At 32.5% G+C, this 27966-nt stretch overlaps 1 protein-coding gene across 2 annotated transcripts; it reads right to left on the bottom strand.

Annotated features, from left to right (window-relative positions):
* Positions 1-24376, bottom strand: LOC139493064 (R3H domain-containing protein 1-like). Of its 2 annotated transcripts, none has more exons than XM_071281210.1 (6): positions 24261-24376; positions 11824-11973; positions 8814-9031; positions 6956-7091; positions 5391-6464; positions 1-3954 (listed from the first exon to the last, which is right to left on the bottom strand). In XM_071281210.1, exons 2-6 carry the CDS (start codon positions 11933-11935, stop codon positions 2573-2575), a joined length of 2922 nt encoding a protein of 973 aa, XP_071137311.1. In that variant the 5' UTR covers positions 11936-11973; positions 24261-24376; the 3' UTR covers positions 1-2572. The 2 variants fall into 2 exon arrangements, with proteins under 2 accessions (XP_071137311.1, XP_071137318.1); XM_071281217.1 differs by having other exon boundaries at positions 24257-24353.
* Between the last annotated feature and the right edge of the window lie 3590 nt (positions 24377-27966).

The following is a 27966-nucleotide window of genomic DNA, read 5'->3' as shown; positions in this document are numbered from 1 at the left end:
TTTTGCTTTGATCCTTCTGCATGACAATTTTTCTTGGTGGAGAAGAGTAAGAACACTATAGCGTCATAAGCCAGTGTTATTGACTTTCCATAGGAAAATAACAGTAAACACACATTATCTATAGTCTTTAGTAGGAAGGAGGATTCTTGTTCACATCTCATCTCAGGTATATCGCCCTTCGATGAGATTGTCTAATGTTTCTATAATTTCATTAAGATTTTCAGATACAGTTATTGACAGTAAAGTTAAAGAATCAAAATAAATTGTACACAATAGAGTGAAAATAAATTGTACACATACACAATACAGTGAAAATAAATTGTACACATACACAATACAGTGAAAATAAATTGTACACATACACAATACAGTGAAAATAAATTGTACACATACACAATACAGTGAAAATAAATTGTACACAATTCAGTGAAAATAAATTGTACACAATTCAGTGAATTTATTTTACAATTAAAATTATCAAAACAACAGAAATGGCTACTCTATTCAGGAATTTCACATTTTATGTGTAAACAGTTATCATGGCACATTATTATAATATATGTATTGGTTGTACCAACTTATGATCAGTACTCTGTTTATATTGGTTTGCTGCCTGCAGCACTATTGTTTATATATATATAGAAACACTATTGTAAGATGGCAAGACTTCACAACTTTTAATAAATGCTTTGCTTTAAATGCTAGACTATAAGATTCTGCCAACCATAACTTTCCAGGTACAACCTACAGAAATATTTGTGTTTAATATGTAGAAAATACTCATTGATTTTTTAAAATCTTAAAATAAATAATACATGTGAAGCATGTATAGCCTTATATACAGCATTACATTTATTAAAATATCAAAATTAAGAAACCTTTATTATTTATTTCCTATTGTTTACACAAAACTTTTAATTTTCTTTTGACATTTAAGGATTTTAATGGTAATTCTACAGAAGACTGAAAATAATATTATTTACGGCTTCATTAATACAAAATTCTGAAGAAAAAAACAGCACTTAATTATATAAACTATATCACCATAATATAATTGTTTATTTAAAAAGTAAAATTTTACAAGTACTTTATTTTGAAGGTTATTGTTACAAATTCTAAATCAGAACCTGTTTATAACAACTTATTTTACATGGGGTTCATTTATAAATTTGCAAAATTCAAATTTAACTGAAAGTTTTGTATTTTTATTTCATTCAATTAAAATTTGTATGTCAGAATCATATAACTGACCTGATCAATGGTAAACTATTCGCCTAAGCCATTCAGTGGCAGGTGGAGAAAATATCCATATTTATATTTACACATAATACAATTTATGCACAAAAAAGGAAAAGAATAGTTTTACTATACCAGAGACATACATTAATACAATATTATATGTCTCTGACTATACCAACACTTCAATCTATAAAAGAAAATCAATTGCAATCTTATTACTATCCATAAATTATGCATCAGATATCATATTATAAATTAATTCCTGTAAATTTAAATTGTCTACACTTAAAATGTAATACACAGTAGAAGATATTATTAGTTCATTCCACACTTCCCAAAATAATCCAAAGAAATTGCAGTTTTAAAAATTCCATAATGAGATGCTATCCACAACCACCATTTTAAATCCAATTAAAGAATGACAACCAATAAATCTAAACAGATATCATGAATATTGTTTTTAATTTTGAGTCTCAATACTCAATATAAAATGTGAAAGCACAAATTTTACTACAGATTGACTAGAGATTAAACATGAAGTTCTACATGTTATACATGATCAATACCCAATTTATATACAAATATCTGATTCTTGCTTTTCACAAAAGTTTAATAAAAACATAAAGAATTTATTCAAAATATGGATGGATTTTCTGAAAGTGTGTAATGACAAAACAAGCACAAAATGACATAATAAAAAAAATTGAGACATTTAATCTAATTAATACAAGCTGATACAAGATATGTTTTTGACATTATTGTCTTATTGTGCATCCCAGGAAATCTCAGAAAGTGTATTTTGGTGATAACATACACTTATTATGCATGTATATTGTACATAAATAAAGAATTACATTTAAAAGATCAAACTACTTTAAAATTTTGATACAACCTACTGTTGTGAGGTGACAACCCATACAAATGTGACCACAACTTATGTTGCCTCAAAATCAACAAACTACTGACACATGTAACAAGAAAAAAAATTGTTTTTAAACATTTATAATCATTTTTAAAATGAAAATCAAAAGGAAAAAATATTTGCTGTTGTTGGTTTCCAGTTCAAATTTATCCATGAAAAGCATTCTATATATCAAGTATGGTGAGGACTTATAGCCAAATACATAGAAATTTTGTAAGAATTTATATAGAAGAAGAAGGTAGTAGCAAAACTGTACTTTAATACACTGTCACAGTGTGTACTTATCATACTCATCCTACAATTTAATTCATACTGTAACAATATCATTAACAACATAAAACAGTAAATCTAATTCTTAAAACATTATCACTATCTATAAAGACTAAACTAAGTATGTTACACAATGACGTACTATACAACACTTTCACTTCTATCGTTTTTTTCTGATGTGTAAGCAATCTTATACTGTTGATTAGTCATGTCTGTCAACTTGTCCCATGATGACTTTCCCTGAGATGGTAAACCTTGTGGTTGTGTGACATACATTCCCGATGTAGAACTTCCACTTCCTGTTGTCCCACTACTGCTACCATCAGATCCTCCTCCTGGTTGGAGTGTCCAGCCTTGGGATGGTGGGTACTGTGCTGGTGGCTGAACTGGTGGTGGTTGTTGAACTTGTTGAGGCAGTGGAGGTTGAAATTGTTGAACTGGTTGATTATGTGGTTGGCTGTAACCCTGTTGATAAGGATAAAATGCTGGCTGTCCTGGTTGATAAGTTGGTGGAGGATTACTTGTAAACACTGAACTAACCACAGACTCTGTATCAGCCGGCATACCTGTCTTCTGGTTGTCTGTCATTTCCATAAGAGTCTCCCAGTTTGATTTACGAGGTTTCCTTGGGACCACTGGGTACTGTGGTGGTACTACTGGCCCTGGTGGATTCCCTTGGTATGGCATTGCAACAGGCTGAACCATGACTGGTTGTCCCTGACTTGTCACAAACTGTGTAGGCTGTGCTCCATGTGGAAGAGTTGTGTAAGGAGGGGGAACAACCATTGTCCCTGGTGGTCCATATCCCTGTAGATTTGCAGGAACAGTATGACTATTAGCCATATGCTGCGGTACTTGCGGACCAGGCACAGCCTTGTCATTAGATTCATGTGTCAGATCTTCAAAACTTTTAGCAATATTTGCATCTGATTTTGATCTCCTTTTCATTTTTTTCTTTTTTAGACCTTCATTATCAGACTGTGCTGCATGATCTACAGTACTTAATGATTTTCTAGGTTTTGGCTTTGGTTTTGGTTTGACAACTGGCTTAACTTCTGTTTCATCTAATTCGTCATCAGTTGTTACAGCCAAATCTTGTTTTGATTTAGTTCTCTTCTTTTTTTCTTTCTTTTGTGTTTGAGTTCCCATTGCTGACATACTTCTAGATCTTGGACGTCTTTTTACAACGCGCTTTGTGTGAACAGTAACAGATTCTTCAAGACCTGTTTGTGTGGCAGTTTCACGTAATGTTTGTGTTGAAATTTCTCTCATTGCACGTCCCAAGTCATGGTCTGATTTAGACATTCGTAAGCGATCATTTCTTGAAATTGGTTTTTCATAACCACCGAAATCATCCTCATCATCAAAGTCAGTATGAGATCGCCTTGAATTCCTGTAAAAGTCTATGTCATCATGAGCATATGACACCATTGAATCAGCACATGAGCCTGCTCTACGTCGTCTGCTATATAGGGATGATCTAGAGGCATATAATGATGTCTTAGAAGACGATCTCTGCAGAGCTGAAAAATTAAAGAAATAATCAATACAAATGTATAAAAAATTAAAATATCAGCAAAATACTCAACATACTACATGTACTTGGAGCTGCCAAAAATTGTAGATTCTGCCATTATTTTTTGCACTCTCTGTTCTTTGAAATTATTGGGGAAATTCAGTTAAATTTGCATTATTTCCATTTATAATACCTTAGTTTTCATTTATATCATGTATATGTTGTAATTAAAGTTTGTTCATCTGATTAAATATTCCTTGTGTATGACAATATGGGATTTGTAACAACTTACATCTACCACAAACATAAGTCTCCTTCCTAAACATGCTAAATGGACGTACAAACAAATATTAACAACAAGGTGAACAACTATAACAATTAACATTGTCAAAATAGCCATTTGTTTGAACTTTACCACCATGTCATATTAAAAGTAGTAAATTGTCAAACTGATAAGGAGGAGCCATCAAGAAACAATTTGCATTCTTTTCTTTGAAAGCTTCATAAAAATGATGAATAAATCCTTCGACATGTCCTTGTCTCTGACAATTGCAACAAGATCACATCTACTTTTTATAATGATGCATTTGACACATTAAAACTGATGATTTATAAATCAACTTTACAAATTAAGGTACAACAAATTTGATATTTATACAATGATTTTTTTTTAAATACACTCTACTTGACGAGCCTCTCAAAACTATTTTAAATAATTTTGACACAAATATTCTTAAACAAACTTTTCAACAACATTTATTTTTATTATCATACCTGTTGTTCAGTGGTTGTTGTTTGTTGATGTGGTTCATAATTATGTGTTTTTTGGTTTTTTTTAACTTAGATTTAGAGATTTTTTTCCTTTTTGAATGATTTTACACTAGGTTATTTTGGGCACTTTTAGTTTGCTGTTGGGTGTGAGCCATGGCTCTGTGTTAACCATACTTTGACATATAATTGTTATCTTTTTATACATTGTTACTTGGATGGAGAGTTCTCATTGGCCATTGGCACTTATACCACATCTTCTTATTTATATTAACAAATTAAGTACCGGTAGTAAACAAACATAACAATTTTAATATTGTTCTCATATTTTCAAAATACAAATGTAATGGTCAATTAAGTTTTCTTTTTGTAGATGTAGATTTCAGACTGATATAATAGGATCTGAATTAAGCAATTTAAAAAAAAATAAACCACCCTTTTTATGTAATTACCATGCCATAGAACTTACATTTTGAGTGTGGATGTTTTGGGTGTAAAACACTAAGTAAAAACCAAATGTATGACTAGTATAAACATGAGTTGTTTGTACTTTTCAGATGATACAATACAAGTATAAAACCAGTTAAATACCTTGGGTGAACAAAGCCATTGGTTGCTGCGTGCAATGTATGAAACATGTGAAAATTGAAATCACAAAAAAACTAAAACACTTACGAGGAAGAGATTCTAAATCTGTCCTGGACCCTATACTGATAGCATCATCTCCTCGACTTCCAGTTCTTCTGTGACCAAACCCTTTTGAACCTTTACCAAGTCTAGGTGACCTCTGAGATCGTTTACTACTCCTAGCACTGGATCTAGTACTTGCTTGTTTTTGAAACAGTCCAATGCGTTCATCTTCATCATCCCTCAGATCATTTACTCTCGGATCTTTCACTTTATTTGTTTGTTTTCTTTCTTGTTCTGGACTTTTCTTACGATTAGGTCGTAATGTGTGTTTAGGTCTTTCAGTCCCCTCTCTATTTTGTGGTCTTTCATCCTCCATTTCTTCTGAACCTTGTGTTGAGGATGACCAGTCTACATATGAATCAGGTCTTGTGGCCTTTCTCATACTTTGATTTTTCTTCAGATTTACCTGGCGAGTGTTAGAATCTGGCACTTTTGGTAAGGGAGGCCTGTGATTAATAGAGTCATTTGATGTAGAATAGGAAATTCTCTTTGCTCTATCCTCAGCATCACGTTCATTCTCATTAAAAGATTTCCTAAATTTGGGATTAGATTGCAGAGCACTTAAGATTGGTGTGACTGGTGTTTTAGGTCTATTAGGTTGTATAATTTTATCCTCGTCCATATTGTAATATGTGTCACTACCATCGTCCTGATAATCTTTGTTAGTTGTTTGAACCCTAGGATCCTTTGCCGGAACAGGTTTTGTATAAGTACTTCTGATATTCAAAGTATCAGGACGTCTTTTTGAATTTGGGGACTCTTTTCTATTTTCATCGTAACCATTAAGTAACTTTGTTTTTGCTAAAGGAGAGGCCTCACTGTTTTCATTGTAATTATTTGTGTATCCAAAGTTTCTATTGGGTGGTAAATCAAGCTCAAGAGGACCTTTGTCTTGAGTTGCATACATTCTTTCATTCATTTTTGCCTGCCTCATCTTTTTATGCATGCAAACTCCAATTATGCAGATTAGCAAGAGAAAAACACAAATTCCCACTACAGTTCCAACAATGATACCAACAGTCCATGCACTAGTACTGTTTTGTGATGCATCAACTGGTTCTGAAATAGATTTAATTTACATAAATATATATATAAACACTGACTATTCCTGTATCTGATTGATTGCTTATTGAACTGTGTAACATTGTCAAATTACTTTTATTTTGGAACAAAGACTAAAGGCCCAAAAGAGCCTGTGACATTTATCTGAATCTTTGTATATTATCAACATAATTCATGATTGAAGCTCTTGTTTTGTTCATATTGCTAATATTTTTTTCTGTTATCTGTTTCCGTCTAACTACTATATTTTTTACTTGAAATACCAAAAAAGTGTAGTAATTATCTTTCAAAGGCAACAATTAAATTCTACTTATAAGATGTTGACCTATTTGTAGATCTTGTCTCGCTGATAATTTGTCTATACATTGTAGTTTTTGCCCAACACAGAACAAATGGTAAAACCCTCATTTAAAAAGACAGACACATTGTGGTAATAAATGCTTACACAGCTTCTCCATGGCAGACAAGCTAAACAATACATCACTTACTAATTCCAGCAGATATCTGAAGTTGAAAGGTTCCAAATCTGGAAGCCATGTTAGTACCTAATGTCAGTTTCACAGTGGCATCTCTTGTTTGTGTAGAAAATTTCCCAGACGCCAGAGTGTCGCAGGTATATGCTTTCTGAAAAAGATTACAAAAGTATGGCATACAAAAATAACCACTGTGACTACTGCTGTAAAAGTATTATATTGACTATCAAAATACAAGTCCATTTATGAAGTAAGTTACATATTATTTTAAGTTCAAACTTGTTTCTTCAGATGCGGTTTCTAGATATTGTAGAAGCTTCTGTCCAAGTTACATAACACTCCAAAAAGGTTAATAAAGCTGTTTTATTATACGCTTGTTCATGTTGTTTACCCTATATAAGTGGTCAGAATAAAGGATTTTGAATCATTTATCTCAAAGCATATGTTGACCTGTCAAAAATTCAACTCTATGAGGCGGCAGATCATATTCTATTTTTTTCAAATATTTTGCATTCACTTTAAAAAACTACAAATAGCTTTTTCAGCCATTGCTCATCTTAAGTGCAAGCAAGATAATCAAAGTTACTTGTGAGCACAGAAGGGTAAAGAGTCATTTTGCAGTAGAAAAACCACAATCAAGCTAGCCACATCATAATTTAAATTGTATAAATGCAATCTTAACCCCAAAAATTAAATTAACAAGAGTTCACACACTGAAATGTCTCGCCTTCTTTACTAATCATCGATTTTATGTTGATAGTCCTAAGTATAAAGCTTGATTACAACTGTCACATAAACTTAACATTAACCAAGATAGCTAAACAAAGACCAATGAACCATGAATAGTAGGTCAAGGTCAGATGAACTATGCCAGGCAGACATGTACAGCTAACAAAGCTTCCATACAACAAATATAGTTGACCTATTACTTATAGTTTAAGAAAAATAGACCAAAACACAAAAACTTAACACTGTGCAATGAACCGTGCAATTGAGGTCATGGTCAAATAAAACCTGCGGGACTGACATATAGACCATAAAATATTTCCATACACCAAATATAGTTGACCGTTGGCATATAATATTAGATAAAAAGACCAAAACTTAAAAACTTAACTTTGACCACTGAACCATGAAAATGAGGTCAAGGTCAGATGACATCTGCCCGCTAGACATGTACACCTTACAACCATTCCATACAACAAATATAATAGACCTATTGCATAAAGTATGAGAAAAACAGACCAAAACACAAAAACTTAACTATAACCACTGAACCATGAAAATGAGGTCAAGGTCAGATGACACCTGCCAGTTGGACATGTACACCTTCCAGTCCTTCCATACACCAAATATACTAGCCCTATTACTTATAGTATCTGAGATATGGACTTGACCATCAAAACTTAACCTTGTTCACTGATCCATGAAATGAGGTCGAGGTCAAGTGAAAACTGTCTGACGGGCATGAGGACCTTGCAAGGTACACACATACCAAATATAGTTATCCTATTACTTATAATAAGAGAGAATTCAACGTTACAAAAATTTTGAACTTTTTTTTCAAGTGGTCACTGAACCATGAAAATGAGGTCAAGGACATTGGACATGTGACTGACTGAAACTTCGTAACATGAGGCATCTATATACAAAGTATGAAGCATCCAGGTCTTTCACCTTCTAAAATATAAACCTTTTAAGAAGTTAGCTAACACCGCCGCCGCGCCGTAGCCGCTGCAGGATCACTATCCCTATGTCGAGCTTTCTGCAACAAAAGTTGCAGGCTCGACAAAAATCATTCACAGATAGAAGGCAATGAAAATTTCTCATCTACACAGATTTCATGTTCATTAGCTTAATATCGAAAAATTACCTTATAAGATCCATATACAATGTCGAGTGCAACACCACACACTAGATTTATAATTGGCTCTTCAAAAGACAGAATGTTGTCCCCTGTTGTTGCTCTTAATACAACGTTACATTCTCGTACAGTTATAGGGGAGTTAGTGTAACCTCCCCTAAGGTACACAACTTGACCAGAGTCCACATCAAATGACCCTGCAGAATTACACATGGTTTCTATGTTGTCTGTAAAAAGATATAATAGTTATATTATTTAGACATGCCTTACCATATGGAGTGGTATGATTTCCATATAACATTATATCTAATTTGGCAAACATTTTATATCATCATATATAATTAGCTAATTTTGTTGCATTCTCCTTATTTTTTCAAATAAAAAAATAATATTAAAACATTGTTAGTAAAGTATGCAAAAGCTTATTGATCTTTTTCAGTTGGATTATAAGCTAATGTATAAACATTGTAAAGTATGGAAAAGAGAAAATCATAGTTCACTGTATGATCAAATTTAATCAGTACATCCTATATTAAATGAAGGGGAAATGTGACATACTGGTAATAGGTAACTGTTGTACTCCCCTCATATATATGAAGTAAGCACACAGGTAAAAGGTATGGGTAATGACTATTTTTAGAGGGGTATTACCTGTTCATGTACATCTCCTCACCTATCAATGCTTATACTTTAGAAATATTTCATGAGGGCTTAAATATATCTTGAAATTACCACGGGTTGGCCCTTTATGACAAATATTTTACCCTGAGCGACAGCGGGGGGGGGTAAAAGATTGGCATAAAGGGACAACCCGTGGTAAAATCACAATTACATATTCAACCCCCAATGAATTATTTCGATACTAATAGGACAAAAACGGCAATTCTTTTACATGAAAGCACTTTAAGTGGAGGCACATATTTGCCGTTCACACAAATAAACACACTTTTAAATTGGTGTAAAAAAACAGTAAACTGAATTAGTGACATGCTTAAACTATTTACAATAACGTACTTAGATAGTTTTGGATGAATTTAAATGATAATTCACTTATACATCTTTGCTAGCCAAGGGTAACGATCCACTTTCCTCCTCTCCACCCTTGGCAGATTAAGCCAACATTTGTGATAACAATGTTGCGCCATCTATCAGTAGATTAAAGTCACACCCATTGAATACTTTATTCTTGACCAATGGTAGCACTTGAACTCTTCAATTTGGAGGTAAAAACACGGTAGCGTCTAGATTCTAGTACACACTTGGTAAAGCAGGAAAACGAAAATTTACTTTGACATTCATGCATTTGTGCAAAAAACACACACAAGAACTTCTATTAGTTGATTAAAAACCTTCAAATTGTCACTAAATATACTGACTTTCAGCAACGTAACAACATAGACCTTTCCGTTCTTTCTGAAGACGAAATACTCATTAAATTGCTAACTACAGACTGTAAACTAGTGTCAAACTATATATTCAATATTTCAAAAATCAGAACTCAGTTACTTTCTCATTGTGATATTTAAATAATCTTGTTTTAAAATGTTCTTGAAGTATTAATTTCATATTTTCTATATTAGTGCAAATTATTGATATTAACTGACAGTGCTTTGTAAGCCTTTGAAGGCTGGCTGATTGACTTTGTATTAATGTATGTAAAATAAATGTTATATCAGGTTGCACTATAAATAAAATTATATATATAGTCGTATGCTTAGGGATGTAAAGACTTGTTGCGCAATAAGCATGTGGCAATTGTTTACATACACTTTCTACATTTACACGTGATCAAGTTATAGGCGCTTTTTGATTGGATGCAGCGAGTTTCGACTGCAACCAATGAAAATCATTACCTTGTGTCTCCGATATTCTATCTCAATCTGCCATGGGTCGAGAGGAGGGAAGTGGATCGTAACCCTTGGCTAGTGAAGATGTCACTTATATGTCTTAAGGAAGCTCAAGGGTATAAAAATTTCAGAAAAAAATAAATATTTATTTTTCATTACCATGATTACATATTTTATTTATTACCTTTAGTAGTTGTTACTTTATCATATGGTACAAAAATAATTCAAAAAAATCAATTAGTGTTGACCCCAGATGAATTTTGAAATGTAGATATCATTGAAAACACTCCAAATAATCTCCCTTTGGTACAAAAATGCCATTTTTTGGCATTACAATTGAAATATCTTTTTTAACTCATCGGTGACCTATATTTTTTTATTATTTTTTTCAATTAAGCTGTACTTAAACTAAACTATTGTAAAATTTGAGCAATTTCTGTACTTAAGTTCTTTTTTTATTTCGATATTACCTCTTTTTCCCCTATTAGTTCAACAGAAAAAAAGGTACCTTTACAAAAATGTATGCTTCTTTTGAAGACAGATAATGTGAGCGTAAATGAACAGTGATCCCATTTTCTTATTTATAGAAAAATATAGCCATATCCTATTTACAATTAAAAATTCGATTTAGACCCACAAGCCCCCTTAAATGTATAAAAAAAAAGGCTTATAACACATTTTAGCATCGTTTCTTTATGTTTCCTTGTTGTAATGATTTTCTGTTTCACAAGCCTGCATTTTCTTATAAAATGCTTATATTCTTACGTCATCATTCTATGACATTGTGAAGCTCATTCATAAAAAAGCATATGACGTGGGAGAACGATCGGACATGTCGGAACAGCCCAGGCAATGTATTCATATTTTACCACGGGTGTGTACTCAAAGCGTTTGAAGGATGTCATCTTAAAATGATCTATACTGCATATCATATATACATCTGATAATTGAAATAACATTTGTAAAATTAAAGCCAAAGTAAATTATCTTTAAATATTTCCAAATGAGTAAATCTTGAAAAATGTTTGATTGATTGATTCTCTTGGTATGTATCTGCACATAATGTGATATAAATGAGTTTATGAGAACTGGATATACATTTAGTCTTCACATGCCACATGAGCAAAAAACAAATATGCTTATTCCATTAGATCTGTACATATAAAACTTACATATAACTGAAGGAGTTACAGTTCCTATACAACAAAGTATAGTACTTATTATAATGCTCCACAGGGATTTACTTGTCATCCTTGTTTTCTTTATGTTACATCTTCCATACATAATAAAATCTTCATCTTTAGTTTTCAAACTTTTCTTATCTGAAATTTAAAGATAATATATACATATTTATAATGGATTATTTCAAAACTACTACTAAAATGTTAAGAAATTAAATCCCTTATTAATTCAAAATAGAATTCAGACCAATTTTCTCCAGATGCTCCGCAGGGTGCAGCTTTATACGACTGCATACTTGCCCCAACCCTGAACGGTTGGGGCAAGTATGGACACAACATTCAAGCTGGATTCAGCTTAAAATTTGGATTGTGATTAAATAGTTGACACAGCATAGGTTTCTGACACAGAATGAATGTGGTCTAATGAACTTAATTTTTTTTTATGCCTTCGAGCAATTCACTTTGCTGTTGAATATTAATCCTCTCAAAAAAATGTTTGAAGAAATTTTCTTTTTATTTATGAAATCTGAAATGAGAAAAATTGAACATGTTGAACCCATCCATCCTAATTTTTTTCCCCTCACATCCCCCTTTCCCTAATTCCAAAACTGATCTCAATTCAAATTTCTTATGTAGTTTGCAACAATAACTACTCATTTAAATACATCATAAAATATAAAAATGTAAAAAAAGTGCTTGTAATCACTGAATGGTAACGATTGTTTTAATTTATTAGTTGGTAGTAAAAGTCATATACATTGTATATTGTATAAAACAATGTTTTAAGTTGATTCAACTACTATTCTGGACAAAGAAAGATAACTCCAATTTTCAAAGAATATTTCATAAAAACTGTGCAATTGAAAATTTCTTGCTGTTGCGCAATATTGCGCAATTAGATATTTCTTGCTATTGCGCAATACTGTGCAATTGAAGAATTCTTGCTATTGCACAATACTTTGCAATTGAAGATTTCTTGCTATTGCTCAATACTGTACATGTGCAATTGAAAATTTCTTGCTATTGCACAATACTGTGCAATTAAAAATTTCTTGCTATTGCACAATACTTAATACAATAATTTTCGACCCCAACTTGGACCAACTTGAAAACTCGGCCCATAATCAAAAATCTAAGTACATGTACATGTTTAGATTCAGCATATCAAAGATACCCCAATAATTCAATTTTTGTTAAAATCAAGCTATTAAGTTTAATTTTGGACCCTTTGGACCTTAATGTAGACCAATTTGAAAACAGGACCAAAAATTAAGAATCTGAATACACAGTTAGATTTGGCATATCAAAGAACCCCAATAATTCATTTTTTGATGAAATCAAACGAAGTTTAATTTTGGACCCTTTAATGGACCCTAATTTGTTGGGACCAAAACTCCCAAAATCAATCCAAACCTTCCTTTTGTGGTCATAAACCTTGTGTTAAAATTTCATAGATTTCTATTAACTAATACTAAAAGTTATTGTGCAAAAACCAAGAAAAATGCTTATTTGGGACCTGTTTTTGGTCCCTATTCCTAAACTGTTGGGACCAAAACAGCCAAAAACAATCCCAATCTTCCTTTTATGGTCATAAACCGTGTGTTTAAATTTCATAGATTTCTATTTACTTTTACTAAAGTTAGTGTGCGAAAACCAAATGTCTTCGACTCTTCGTACAACGACGACGACGCCAACGTGATACGATGTACCAATATACGACCAAAAAATTTTCAATTTTTGCGGTCGTATAAAAACAGTATAAAGTGTAACTTGTGTAATTAGACACACTGGGGGGACAGAAATGTCAGATTAAGCAGGTTGTCGGAATACTCAGGTTTTTACTGCAAAGGTTAGGCATATTTTGGAATCATTAAAACTTGTTGGTTAAAGCAGGATGCTGGAATACTCAGGTGTCGGATTAGGCAGGTTACACTGTAAAAGAGGGGCGAAAGATACCAGAGGGACAGTCAAACTCGTAAATCGAAAATAAATTGACAACGCCATGGCTAAAAATGAAAATCAGACGAACAATAGTACACATGACACAACAAAGAAAACTAAAGAATATAAACAACACGAACCCCACTAAATACTAGGGGTGATCTATGGTGTTCCAGAAGAGTAAGCAGATCCTGCTCCACATGCGGCACCCATCATGTTGTAAATGTGTTTTGTTCCATATATGAACATGATGAAGGGATTTAACTAATAGATTTTTGTGAAAACTTGTTAAATTTCATGTTGAAAAAAGTTTTAAGCCATCAATTATCAAGTAACCACTAACCAGTGTTTCTGCTAAAAATTTGTCTGGCTTTGAGATTATTTGAAATGTTAAAGTGACGCTATCCAAAATTTCTGGGGTGAACACTGAAGTCTGTGTCATATTTACTATATAGAAGTCTACACTTATCTTGACATACATCTATGGTATATAGACATTTTCTATTGATGAAAACTAAACCTCTCAAATATTTTTTGGTTTTATTGTCTTTTTGGGTTACTGTCGCTTTGATTCCATATCTTAGGTGCATATAAATGTACAATTTGGCGGTAATCACACTGAAGTCATTGTGATCATGGTGATAGCCTGATTCAAGCTGGGAGGATGCTACAATACATGTACTTCATGAGACACTAGTAATATTTGTTTAAAGATGTAGAGGTCATCTTAATATCAGTATTTGTGAGATATAAAATCTTAAAACATAATAATATAACGTATGAAAATACTACTAGAAAAGGTTATCAGAAGTACATGTATATCCCTTATGAAGAAATTTGTGATATGTAAAATCTTTAAACATGTTAAACATGTGGATATAAAGTTTTAAAACACTACTAGAAAAGGTTATACGAAGAATATCCCTTATGAAGAAGTATTACAGTTAGTTTCCTTATAGTAAGTTATAAATGTTGATAAGTTATAAATGTGACCGTGAGAAAATCTCAGGTTATCTGAGTTATGTAGGTGTTATAAAATCACTGATATTGTCATGTAAATAAAAAAGATAGTACACAGACATACCCTAGCAGTCAGTGGTATTTAATAACTATATAATTTAAATCTGTATTACCACTATTAAATGTAACACTACTGCTTTCATCAGTTTTACCTTTGATGAAAAATAGGTATTGAAAGAACATATAATTTTATGTAATTAAAAATCAAATTCTTTCATGAATTCAAATTATTTATTAAAGTTTGTTTATTATTATAATCATGATTAAAAAGTTAGAAATAATTACAGTAAAATTATTTAACATACATGACATACATGTACCTTATGTAATATGCATGTATAAAGTGTTGAAACTTTCATTTGATATATAAAGCAATATTTTTTTTGGAAAATTTTGTATAGTCTCTTATTTGATTTTTATGGTATTTGTTGTATTTGGCCATTCAACTTAAACATGTTCCACTTTAATACTGTTTACATTTTTTTCAATTTTTTACCATACAACTTGAACATGTTCAACTTTTATTGTGTTAACAATTTTTTTTCAATCTAATCTATCTTAAAAATTTGCAAACCAAAGCAAACATTGTTCATGTTGATACATCATAGATATTTGTGTGTACACTTGATAACCTTCAAAGAAGATACATGTATGAAAATATTAACAAATTTAAATCGAAAAACAAAAATTGAATGCAAGCTGAGGTATACATGGTATACATGTACGTGGACCTATAATCTTAAAAGACAATCAACATTTTTTAGATTTCCAAAAGATTGAAATGAACATAGAATACAAGATGAAAAGGTGGCAGATACATGTAGCCATCCCTCTATTATGATACGGAAACAATTGTTCAGAAAAAAGGATCTGACCTGATATGCATGAAAGAACAGTAATTGTAAGACAATCTTCACTACTTCACATGTACAAATAGCATGAATAGTATAGATCTCTTTAAACTTATGATCATTTTTGTATAGCAAAGATGGAAAATGTCAAATTGTATTGTTAATTTGTCATAAATTTGTCCTGTATAAAACAAATGAAATGCTATCTGCATTTTAAAACAAAAGAATTGTAAAGTTTTTAAGAGAACTATTTATTACTCACAGTTTACATTCCTCAATTGTCAGATTGTATTTTTACATGTACAATTTAGTGAAAATTATAAGAACCAAAATATCAACAAAACTGTCTGCCTCCTTAGGACTATTTCTGCAAATATTAATTTGTACATTTAAAATTGTGAATGTCCTTGACCTCAGGCAAAAATGTGAAATCTAATTATTTAATGCGATAGCAAACATTTTATGATGAAAAATCACTACTGAAATTATGAAAAATGAAAGATTTTTTTCTCTCAATTACAACAAAGCAACTATCATGACTGTCAAAGTTTCATACAATTCTGTGAAAATTTAACAATGTTATGAATGTCTCAAAAACCTAATAACCACAGACTGCACTATAAATATTTACTGCAAAAAAATGTAACTTTATCAATTAAAAACTGATGATTAAAAGACAAAATTCATGGTCAATGGTCAATTTTAGATTAGATATTCATGATCATGATGATCAGATGATGCTTAAAAATTCCTTGAATTTTTTACATGACAAAGTTATTGATGTCCAAAAAATATTTGACCACAGACTAAATCTAAAATATTGACGCCACCAATTCGCTCAAAGATAATTAAAAATCATAAAAACAATATCTATAAAATTCATTTAAACATATTAAACAGCTTTATGCATCTTATCTTTTTTAATGATTCAATATCAAATAAAAACAATATACATTTAAATTTTTTACTTATAAATGAAACATTTTTACTAAACATCAATTAATCACTTTTACCTTGACAAATTAACATGTCATCTCATGACATACATTTGTAAATGATGTTATGATGTTTATACACCTACATTTCTTAGGGTTATATAGTGGCTTTTTGGCTAGACCATTGTTGGTTATTTTGTTTTTGTTTTGAAGAATAATTATGACACATAATTTAACATAATATTTCTAATCATGAAAAATAATGGATGAGTTATTGGTGATTCTAGATAATAAAAACGTAATCTTGAAATGTATTTATTAAACATTGTTCAAAGGGAATGAGTAAAAATTTAAACTCCTCCAACATGTCCAACATTGATTGATTGCTGGTTACATACCATCAGGTACATTGTACATGTAGCTGAAACATTGCATGCATGTTCAGGACGAAGCTACTTCAAGTAATTAAACAGTTCCATGATCTAACTTTATACAAGATATATACTACATTCTAATTTCTATAAAGACCTTTTAGGATTCTCTGGTTTTATTTTAATGATCATGATGATACACACCTTCAAAAATTTTGAGGCAGAATTTCATTGGTTCCTGAAATCTCCAGAACACAACAGAAAGGAGAATTTCAGATTTTTTTAAGCCAAGCATATGGATACAGGATCTGTATTTTAATCAGATGGAAAAAAACAGTTCATATATGATTTTTGTTTCCATTAAGTAAATTATTCATTTTATATCTATTAACCTTAGGTGGCAGATTGATAGATTGTTGTTTGCTTTATATTCTGGGACTGAAGTTGTTTGCTTTATATTCATTGATATTCTAGGGCTGAAGAGAAATAATTAACCATTAACATGATAAAATCAATAAAATCATTAGCAGGTTAACGTACATGTACATTCAACAAGCTATGTATTAACCAAAATGAAAAAGGTGGAAAGAATCTCTCAAGGTGTTGTTGCAAGAGTTATTTTATCATGCATAGAGCAAGACATGCACTTAGTTGGAAGACACGGATCATCAAGTAATTTTGTTCACATGTCATACATGAGGCACTTGGTTTGAAGGGCATTTTGTCTATATCATCACAGCCATGCATATGCACTTAGTTGGAAGGGCATTCTATCTATATCATCACAGCCATGCATATGCACTAAGTTGGAAGGGCATTCTGTCTTTATCATCACAATCATGCAAATGCACTTAGTTGGAAGGGCATTCTGTCTATATCATCACAGCCATGTATATGCACTTAGTTGGAAGGGCATTCTGTCTATATCATCACAGCCATGCATATGCACTTAGTTGGAAGGGTATTCTGTCTATATCATCACAGCCATGCATATGCACTTAGTTGGAAAGGCATTCTGTCTATATCATCACAGCCATGTATATGCACTTAGTTGGAAGGGCATTCTGTCTATATCATCACAGCCATGCATATGCACTTAGTTGGAAGGGCATTCTGCCTATATCATCACAGCCATGCATATGCACTTAGTTGGAAGGGCATTCTGTCTATATCATCACAGCCATGCATATATGCACTTAGTTGGAAGGGCATTCTGTCTTTATCATCACAGCCATGCATATGCACTTAGTTGGAAGGGTATTCTGTCTATATCATCACAGCCATGCATATGCACTTAGTTGGAAGGGCATTCTGTCTATATCATCACAGCCATGCATATATGCACTTAGTTGGAAGGGTATTCTGTCTATATCATCACAGCCATGCATATGCACTTAGTTGGAAGGGCATTCTGTCTATATCATCACAGCCATGCATATGCACTTAGTTGGAAGGGCATTCTGTCTATATCATCACAGCCATGCATATGCACTTAGTTGGAAGGGCATTCTGTCTATATCATCACAGCCATGCATATGCACTTAGTTGGAAGGGCATTCTGTCTATATCATCACAGCCATGCATATGCACTTAGTTGGAAGGGCATTCTGTCTTTATCATCACAATCATGCATATGCACTCAGTTGGAAGGGCATTCTGTCTATATCATCACAGTCATGCATGAGGCACTTAGTTGGAAGGGCAGTCTGTCTTTATCATGTTTATCATCACAGTCATGCATGAGGAACTTAGTTGGACATGTTTGAAGGGCATTCTGTCTATATCATCACAATCATGCATATGCACTTAGTTGGAAGGGCATTCTGTCTATATCATCCTAATCACGCATATGCACTTAGTTGGAAGGGCATTCTGTCTTTATCATCACAATCATGCATATGCACTTAGTTGAAAGGGTATTCTGTCTATCATCACAATCATGCATATGCACTTAGTTTGAAGGGCAATTTGTCTATATCATCACAATCATGTATATGCACTTAGTTGGAAGGGCATTCTGTCTATATCATCACAGCCATGCATATGCACTTAGTTGGAAGGGCATTCTGTCTTTATCATCACAATCATGCATATGCACTCAGTTGGAAGGGCATTCTGTCTATATCATCACAGTCATGCATGAGGCACTTAGTTGGAAGGGCAGTCTGTCTTTATCATGTTTATCATCACAGTCATGCATGAGGAACTTAGTTGGACATGTTTGAAGGGCATTCTGTCTATATCATCACAATCATGCATATGCACTTAGTTGGAAGGGCATTCTGTCTATATCATCCTAATCACGCATATGCACTTAGTTGGAAGGGCATTCTGTCTTTATCATCACAATCATGCATATGCACTTAGTTGAAAGGGTATTCTGTCTATCATCACAATCATGCATATGCACTTAGTTTGAAGGGCAATTTGTCTATATCATCACAATCATGTATATGCACTTAGTTGGAAGGGCATTCTGTCTATATCATCACAGTCATGCATGAGGCATTTAGTTGGAAGGCATCCTGTCTTTATCAACACAGTCATGCATGAGGAAATTAGTTGGACATGTTGGAACGACATTCTGTCTACATGTCATGCATGAGGCACTTAGTTGGAGGGGCATTCTGTCTACATGTCGTGGTGCATGAGGAACTTACATTTTAGTTGGAAATTGTGCATGAGGCACTTAGTTGGAAAGGCATTCTGTCTACATGACGTGCTGCATGAGGCAGTTAGTTGGAAGGACATTCTGTCTACATGTTGTCCAAGAGGCACTTAGTTGGAAGGGCATTCTGTCTACATGTTGGGCATGAGGCACTTAATTGGAAAGGCATTATGTCTACATGTTGTGCATGAGGCACTTAGTTGGAAAGGCATTCTGTCACATGACGTGGTGCATGAGGCAGTTAGTGGAAGGACATTCTGTCTACATGTTGTCCATGAGGCACTTAGTTGGAAGGGCATTCTGTCTACATGTTGGGCATGAGGCACTTAATTGGAAAGGCATTCTGTCTACATGTTGTGCATGAGGCACTAAGTTGGAAAGACATTCTGTCTACATGTACATGACGTGGTGCATGAGGCAGTTAGTTGGAAGGACATTCTGTCTACATGTTGTCCATGAGGCACTTAGTTGGAAGGGCATTCTGTTTACATGTTGGGCATGAGGCACCAAATTGGAAAGGCATTCTGTCTACTGTACAAGAGGCACTTAGTTGGAAGGCATTCTGTCTACATGATGTGGTGCATGAGGCACTTAGTTGGAAAGGCATTCTGTCTACCATTGTCTACATGTTGTGGTGCATGAGGCACTTAGTTAGAAAGGCATTCTGTCTACATGTCGTGGTGCATGAGGCACTTAGTTAGAAAGGCATTCTGTCTACATGCTCCATTCACTGACTTCTATTACATGATTATATGTTTCATTTGTTAGATCTCAAATATCTAACACTCAAATGGACTCTATATTCATATTCATTATAGTGAAGATGAAACTTGGAAGTATAAGTACATAAAAAATGTAGCACTCTTCCTTGGGTTATTCAGCGCTATCCTATTAGCTATAAATTTCCTGTGCTCATATACAGTTTTTGGTGGGGTTCGTGTTGTTTAGTCTTTAATTTTCTATGTTAAGTCTTGTGTACCATTAATTGTCTGTCATGTCTGTTTGTCTTTTTTACTTTTTTAGCCATGGTGTTGTCAGTTTGTTTTCGATCTACGAGATTGACTGTCCCTTTGGTAGCTTTGGGCCCTCCTTCCATCACATGGTACAAATAAAAAAATTTCATGAAAAGGGAGGCTATTCTATTAAAATGCATAGAGTTAGTAAGTTTGTATGCTTCTTATCTAGACAAGTTAGATTATATACTGATTGTAAAGGGAGATAACTCATGTTAACTTGGTTCTAATTTCAGCTATAATACAATGTATAAATATACGATTGACTTTTACGAGTGGATCCTTTGACATGTTTGATGGTTTACTGAAAAATAAAATTGTAATGTTTAGTAATTTGCAATTGGCTGAGATGAAAAAAACTACTTTGATTATACATTTGTATATGGTTATCAAAATAATAATTAAATCCATAGTACACATGAACAAAGCTCTTTTTGAATCTTTGTCAATGTTTCATTTTTGCTTGAGTATTTAAATTTTATTGCATTTTTTTCTTATTTTCCCATAGAGTACATGTTGTATATATGATATACATGTAGCTTCCTAAAACTGGATGTCATCATGACACACCTTTACATGTACATGTATATTTAGGAGTATTATGTTTTTCCAAACATATCAGAACTTTTAACATTGAATTTTTGATTGTGAACATGGTGATTAATTAATTGATAATAGACATCACACTTCTAAGGGTCCAACAGTATTAATAGGCTTTGCTGGTGTTCACATAATAAAATTAGATCACTTAATTTAATATCAGAACATTCTGGGCATACATGTACAATGTACATGTAATAAACATTTCTAAAGATTCATGAACCTATACATATACTTACTTTTCTTTGTTTAGTTTTATATAAAAATATCCCTGAAATCAAATCTTTATGCACAAGTTGTATTTTAGACATTTAGTATTTTACATTTGTACTATGTCAAAAATGTATGTTTCAATCATTTGTCAATATTTTCTTTTCAACAAGTGTGACAATGTGAATTTTTTTGTACCTCTAGTCATGAGCTCAGACATAAACAAGTCAATTTTTGTTTTTGACTTAAAGAAGTCAAAACATGTATTTATTATAAAAATGTGTTTTCAATTTTAGACTCATTTTAGTCAGAAAATGACAGACTTGTTTACGTCTATTTATGTTGATGAAAAAACTGAATTTTACTTAGTGGCAAAAGTACACCATCTACATGTATGACAGCAAAAACCTGTCTGAGAGTACACAAGGACTTGCGCTATCTATATTTAATTATCTAATTTAACATCGTTACTAAACACAGATGTTTTACCTCATTAAGTGTGGTTCCAGGTGGCTGCATTGTAAGGTTGATTAACATTATCTCTGATTGTTTAGACTCTCATTCATATTTTTCTTTAGAAGACAAAGCATTGTCTTTCAATGTTGTCATTATTTGATTTAGATGCACGACCTTTTTATAAATATGGGTGGGTCTTGAAATTAACCAACTTTGATAACTTATGGACTTGTAGGAGTCGATATTTGCAACTTTTTGATTCTGGTCAATTATTACTTGCTTAACAATATTGGCCTTATTAAAGTCGTATTTTGTCTTGCATTAAAGGGAGACAAATCCTAAAACTTACAAATTTAGACCTCTATGAGTTTTTGCCCCAAATTTTCTTTTTTTGAATTGTGATTATTATGTACCCAATGCAATCAATGAGCGTAGATGGGTAAACTTGATTATGAACTTCAAATAAATGATCAAGAGTCGATATTGCATGATGTTTTACCTTTTTTGCAACAAATAATAATTATAAAGATTTTTAATGTCATCCTGTATCAAATTTAAAAAAAAAAAGAAATGTTAAAAGACCAAAAGCCGCACCACTTTCTGAAACTAGCGTTTTGTACATTTTTGTAAATACATGTACATGAAATATGAGTTGAATATTCGAATATTCAATATATATATATACATGTTCTATGAATTTGTATATTGAGGTCTAGATCTTACAAATGTATATACATGTACATGTAAAGAGTAAACATAAGCGATATAATATAAAATTCCTAACAATAGGAAATGTTAAATTAAAATCATTTTAACAAAATAACAAAAAATGTATAAATGTATACAAGAAGTTAATTTAACATGTTTAATGACTTACTCAATTACTTAACGTGAAAAGTACATGAAGTAAAAGCGTGTTAACTTATAAGTGCACATAAAAATAAACTTGTGAAGTCTGAAGTAAACATCTGTTTACCATATATTTACTATCGACTGCTTTCATGTCGATCTGGCCCAAATAAAAAATATATTTATAAGGAAAAAAAATAAAGATATATATTAATTTTAATTCATAAATGTTTATGAATTTTATTTTAATGTAAAAGGTGTACAGTAAAAAAATGGTCTTTGACAAATATTTTCTTTAGATGAGTATAAAACAACTAGGTTGATTATGTTTTCATTAGATGTTTTCAAGATTATAGGGTATAATTATGATAAAAACATATATAACAGAATTTAGATCAATCAACAGACATGACAGACATCAACATTAATCAGCAGTAAATTGCATTTTCTTTCAATTGACTGCGATCTTAACAAGTCTTTCATCCTGTGTAATAACCAATTATAGACTAATGATTTGATTAAAAAGGTAATTATATGAGGAGTTTATATGTTCCATTGCACTGTAAATATTTATTTAGCTATTCTGTATGTAAATTAAATAAAATAAAAATCGCCATGACATTCAAAAGTATCATGGAAAAAAACTTCATATTATTATTTATATTGAAGCTGCTATACTGTATTACAAACTGACACAATCACACTCAGTTGACTGTTTCGTATTGATTTAAAATTTATACTGTTAAAATTTGTCACAAAATCCTCCAAAGTCAATTTAATTTATTCATATATTATTATGGGGACGGATCGGTTTGGGGCTGGAACGACCGGATACCCTATCGACTAAATGGACACAGTGTTAACGTGTGTTTACTCGGTAGACAGTACAAATTTCCATTTTGTCTGCATTATCGTAATTATAGTAAACACGAAAATGAAGTCAACTAATGAAATATGTGCATCCGATGTTAACTTGCATTTACTTAAAATATATGTTATGATTGGTCTGCACCAAACTGTACTATGCAATTTGTTTTTTCAAGTTGATGTGATAGCTATTCAACTGTTCAAAAACTTATTTATTTATGAAAATCCTTCATAAAATATTTCATTTTCAAGTGATCCATAATTCTTTTTTCTGCATTTTCAGTAAAATCATTCAAAAATCATAAAGCCCAATCATCATGATCATCGTATCAGGGTTTATATAAAACATAGATTTAAATGATATCCTTGAAGCGTATTTTTTTTAAGACAGTAATTCTCTTAATGTGTTACTACCACACAAACATTGACAAAGTTCATTTAAATTGAAAATAATTTCAAAATATACAGTCAGTATTTATATTAACGATAATGAACTAGGATTGTCATTTCCTGATTCATATGGTTTATTCTGGTTTTGTTAAATAAAAGGGGGGTCTTTTTTGGTGACCATACTTTTGTGTTCTTGAAATAAAAAGTGACCATATAAGACTTTTTTGACAGGTTGGTTGTTATAATCGATTACCTACACTTTTGGTATTGTTAATGAAAATCCATCGTCGCCATTTTGGTATTCTATAAATAGTTCAATTATTTACCTGGACGCGACAGGTAACATTGACTGATACTACCAGTAAAGGAAAATGATCCACTGAGTACAGCAAAAGTGTATTACAGGGTACCAGTCGGTCGTGTTAGGTATTTTCGTCCCGTAAGCCTATTCGACACATGCTAGGAAACCAAATTGCATTTCGACATTTTGTTGCTAAAACGTCTCAACTCATTGTAAAAGGGTCTTGATTTTAAGATAAAATGTGACAATATGTCATGATTATGAAAATGTATTATACATTGTTGTAAATGAGAGTGGTTGACCATTCTTTAAAAAAAAAGCCGGGGGACACTTAAAAAGCTTGCCAGTAAATTACACTGAGATCGGTTTCATCCGAGACATATATACATATATATGTGTATATATGTCTCTGGTTTCATTGAAATCAGTTACATGCAAACTCATGAAACACAACATTTTCAAACACATTATACAGCATCTTGAAAAAAATGAAATATTAGTCGATAACCAACATATGGCTTCAGATAGAAAAGATCATGCAACATGTGCAAATCTCAATAAGTAACTTCAACAATTGAAGATATTGCAAAACATAAAGCATTTGATGTAGTGCCTCACACACGGAAAAATGGCAAAATAATAGAGTGGGTAAAAACCTGGCTCACACAACGACAACAGTGTGTAGCAGCTGAAGATGAAACATAAAACGTAAGCCAAAACCCATATTTTGGAGTTCCGTTCATCAACAACCTTCAGACATGTGATATACACATCAACTACATCACGGCAAAAGTAAATAGATCATAAGGCTTTCTGAGGAGAAACATCGTAAATTTCCCAGAAAAAACTAAGAAGAGAGCATACCAAGCCATTGTCAGACCAAAGGTTAAATATGCAAGCAGTGCCTGAGATCCATATCAGGAAAACGACACACAGATAGGAAATGGTACAAAGAAGATCAGCACGTTTCATCAAACATTAATACAACAGACAACATGGATCAGTTACTATATATAGCCTACTGAATGGGCTAAAACTACCACCATTAGAGACCAGACGGAAAATAAAAAGGCTTTGCTTGTTTTACAAAGCTTTACATAAAAAATAGCCAAACATATACCAGATAATGTAGAACAACAAAGCAGGACAACACGGCAATATCACCAAAGTAAATTTAGAAACCTTCAAACTTCAACCAACACCTACAAATACAGCTTCTTTTCACGTACCATCAAAGAATGGAATACCTTTACAATAAGACTGTTAAATATAGAAGATGCAGAGTCATTCAAGAACAGCCTCACATCTAATTTAACAGAGTAGTCACGCAACAAACACCAAATTTTAATATCTCAGGCACTTGTCTAAGAAGAAAAATTCCTATATATATATATATATACCTTAGTAGTAAGGTATATATATAGGACTTTTTTTTCTGAAACGAGTGCCTGTGTAGTATACACTTTACAAATCACAGGCACTTGTTTCTATCCATGGGAAAGATTGCAGCGGAAAAACTAGAATATAGGAGATGTTCGCAGCTAGATTGCAGAAATATTTGACAATTTTGTATGTTTGCAAGAGCATTGCAAAACTTATATAAAATGACTGAACATGCCGATTGGTCACTCCCTGAAGGTAAAGGTTTGACATTTGAAAATGTTGATGGTGTTTTAGTCATGTTATATTTTAGTGTTCAGGGAGGCATTTATGGTTGGAAACTAATAGGTTATATTTCATAGACATAATTTGTAACTACAAATTCTTCATGGAAGTGTAAACTTATGAAATTTATCACCTCCGCAGGTAGGTTAAGGCACTTAATCTAATTATGGACGTTTTTTGCAATAAAATCGACCACAATCATTTAATAAGATTTTTGTATTTCATTTAGCAATATTTTCTTAACCTCAATTATAAAGAAAAATGCAGCAACTATTTGCAGGAGGCTGATTTATTTCAATTAAGGTGCAGTGGCTGATCTAGAACTTTTCTTAAGGAGGGGGGCGCTGACTAACCTAAGAGGGGACCCGCTCCCGTCATGCTTCAGTGATTCCATGTATAATCATCCAACCCCTCCCCCTGGATCCGTCTATTGAGTGTATGTATGCCTTACGAAGCGATGGCGATGACTCCACTCAAGCATAAACGGAAAATCTCTCACGGTTTTCACGCAGAACCGAATGTTCTTCTTGTGTAGATGAATTCCCAGCCGGGTATTAGAAGATGTGATTTGAGTGTCAATGAGACAACTCCCTATCCAAGTCACAATTGGTAAAAGTAAACCGGTATAGGTCAACGTACGGCCTTCAACACGGATCCTTGGTTCACCCGAACAGAAATGGCACCAACATGACTAGTGTAAAACAATTCAAACAGGAAAAGTAACGGTTTAATCTATATAAAACCAGAGAAAATAGAAACACTTATAACGGTAACCAAACGACAACCACTGAACACCAGGTTCTAGACTTAGGACAGTTGCAAACAAATGCAGCGGGTTAAAAAGTTTTAATGTTTCATGACAGTCACAGATTACAAGCTAATGAAAATTTGTTGACTGGAATGATTTATCAACCATTATATCTATCATTTATCTGACTTTCTGATACATGACTCACTCGCACCGGCAAAGTGGAAAGGGATTATTATAAGTTGCAAAACTTGTTTCCCAATCCACTATAAATAAATATGTTTAAACTAATGACCCACTCTAGTACTAAGTTGGATGCATACAAACAAACAAAACTTAAAAAATTACATTTTACGAGGAATATGAATAAAGGTTGAATACGTCTAGGATCAACAATTTCCAGTAGGACACATACATCAGTGATTGATTCAAACAATTTTAAATAAACAAGTGCAAATTAGAAATAAAAAGTAAAATCTCAAAAATACTGAACTCCGAGTAAAATCTAAAACGGAAAGTTACTAATCAAAAGGCAAAATCTAAAGCTCAAACACATCAAACGAATGGTCACTCAACTGTCATATTCCTGACTTGGCAAAGGCATTTTCCGAAGTATAAAATGATGGATTTAACCTGGATTTATAGCTAACTAAACTTCTCACTTGTATGACAGTCGCATAAAAATCCATTATATTGACAAAGATGTGTGAACAAAACAAACAGGCATAATGGGTAAAAAATGTCAAACTAAGGGGTACAGCAGCTCACATATTGTGTTATTATCTTCACCACTATAGAACAAACTAATATGTAAACAAACATGGCACAATGACGGGATGTAAAAGTACAGAGCCACGTCATATGTAACAAAGAAACACGAAAGAGTATATTGACGAAGCATATTAGCAAAAATGAAAGTTAAGAATACTAACATTACCATAGAACAATAACACAATGACGGGATGTATAAGTAATTTTTCCACGTCAAATGGATACAACAAAAACAGACTGAACAGTTAAGTATATTCCACAAAGAAAAAATAGGGTAGACTACGGATATATGCTAGTAGGATAACATTCTTCAGTAGTTCCATTTCCTATATCCCGGATTATTGCAATAACGTATCTCAATTGGAACGAGATACCATGCAGATAAACTCTTTATATGTGGATTTCACAACTGCAGGTTTATTCACACTCATTTTATATACTATGAAGGATTGACAAGACACCTGTATATTGTTGAAGA

This window comes from Mytilus edulis, chromosome 1, assembly GCF_963676685.1.
Source record: "Mytilus edulis chromosome 1, xbMytEdul2.2, whole genome shotgun sequence".
NCBI lineage: Eukaryota > Metazoa > Mollusca > Bivalvia > Mytilida > Mytilidae > Mytilus > Mytilus edulis.
Note: the sequence above shows the minus strand (reverse complement) of the source record. Positions and strands in the feature narration are given on the sequence as shown.

What these genes read in the sequence shown, in the direction of transcription:
- LOC139493064 (XM_071281210.1), bottom strand. Translation starts at nt 11,935, where the DNA reads ATGTATGGAAGATGTAACATAAAGAAAACAAGGATGACAAGTAAATCC. An exon ending in TCAGATATCTGCTGGAATTA is followed by an intron (nt 6,465 to 6,955) that starts GTAAGTGATGTA and finishes AATCTATTTCAG; the next exon opens with AACCAGTTGATGCATCACAA. An exon ending in AGATTTAGAATCTCTTCCTC is followed by an intron (nt 3,955 to 5,390) that starts GTAAGTGTTTTA and finishes TTAATTTTTCAG; the next exon opens with CTCTGCAGAGATCGTCTTCT.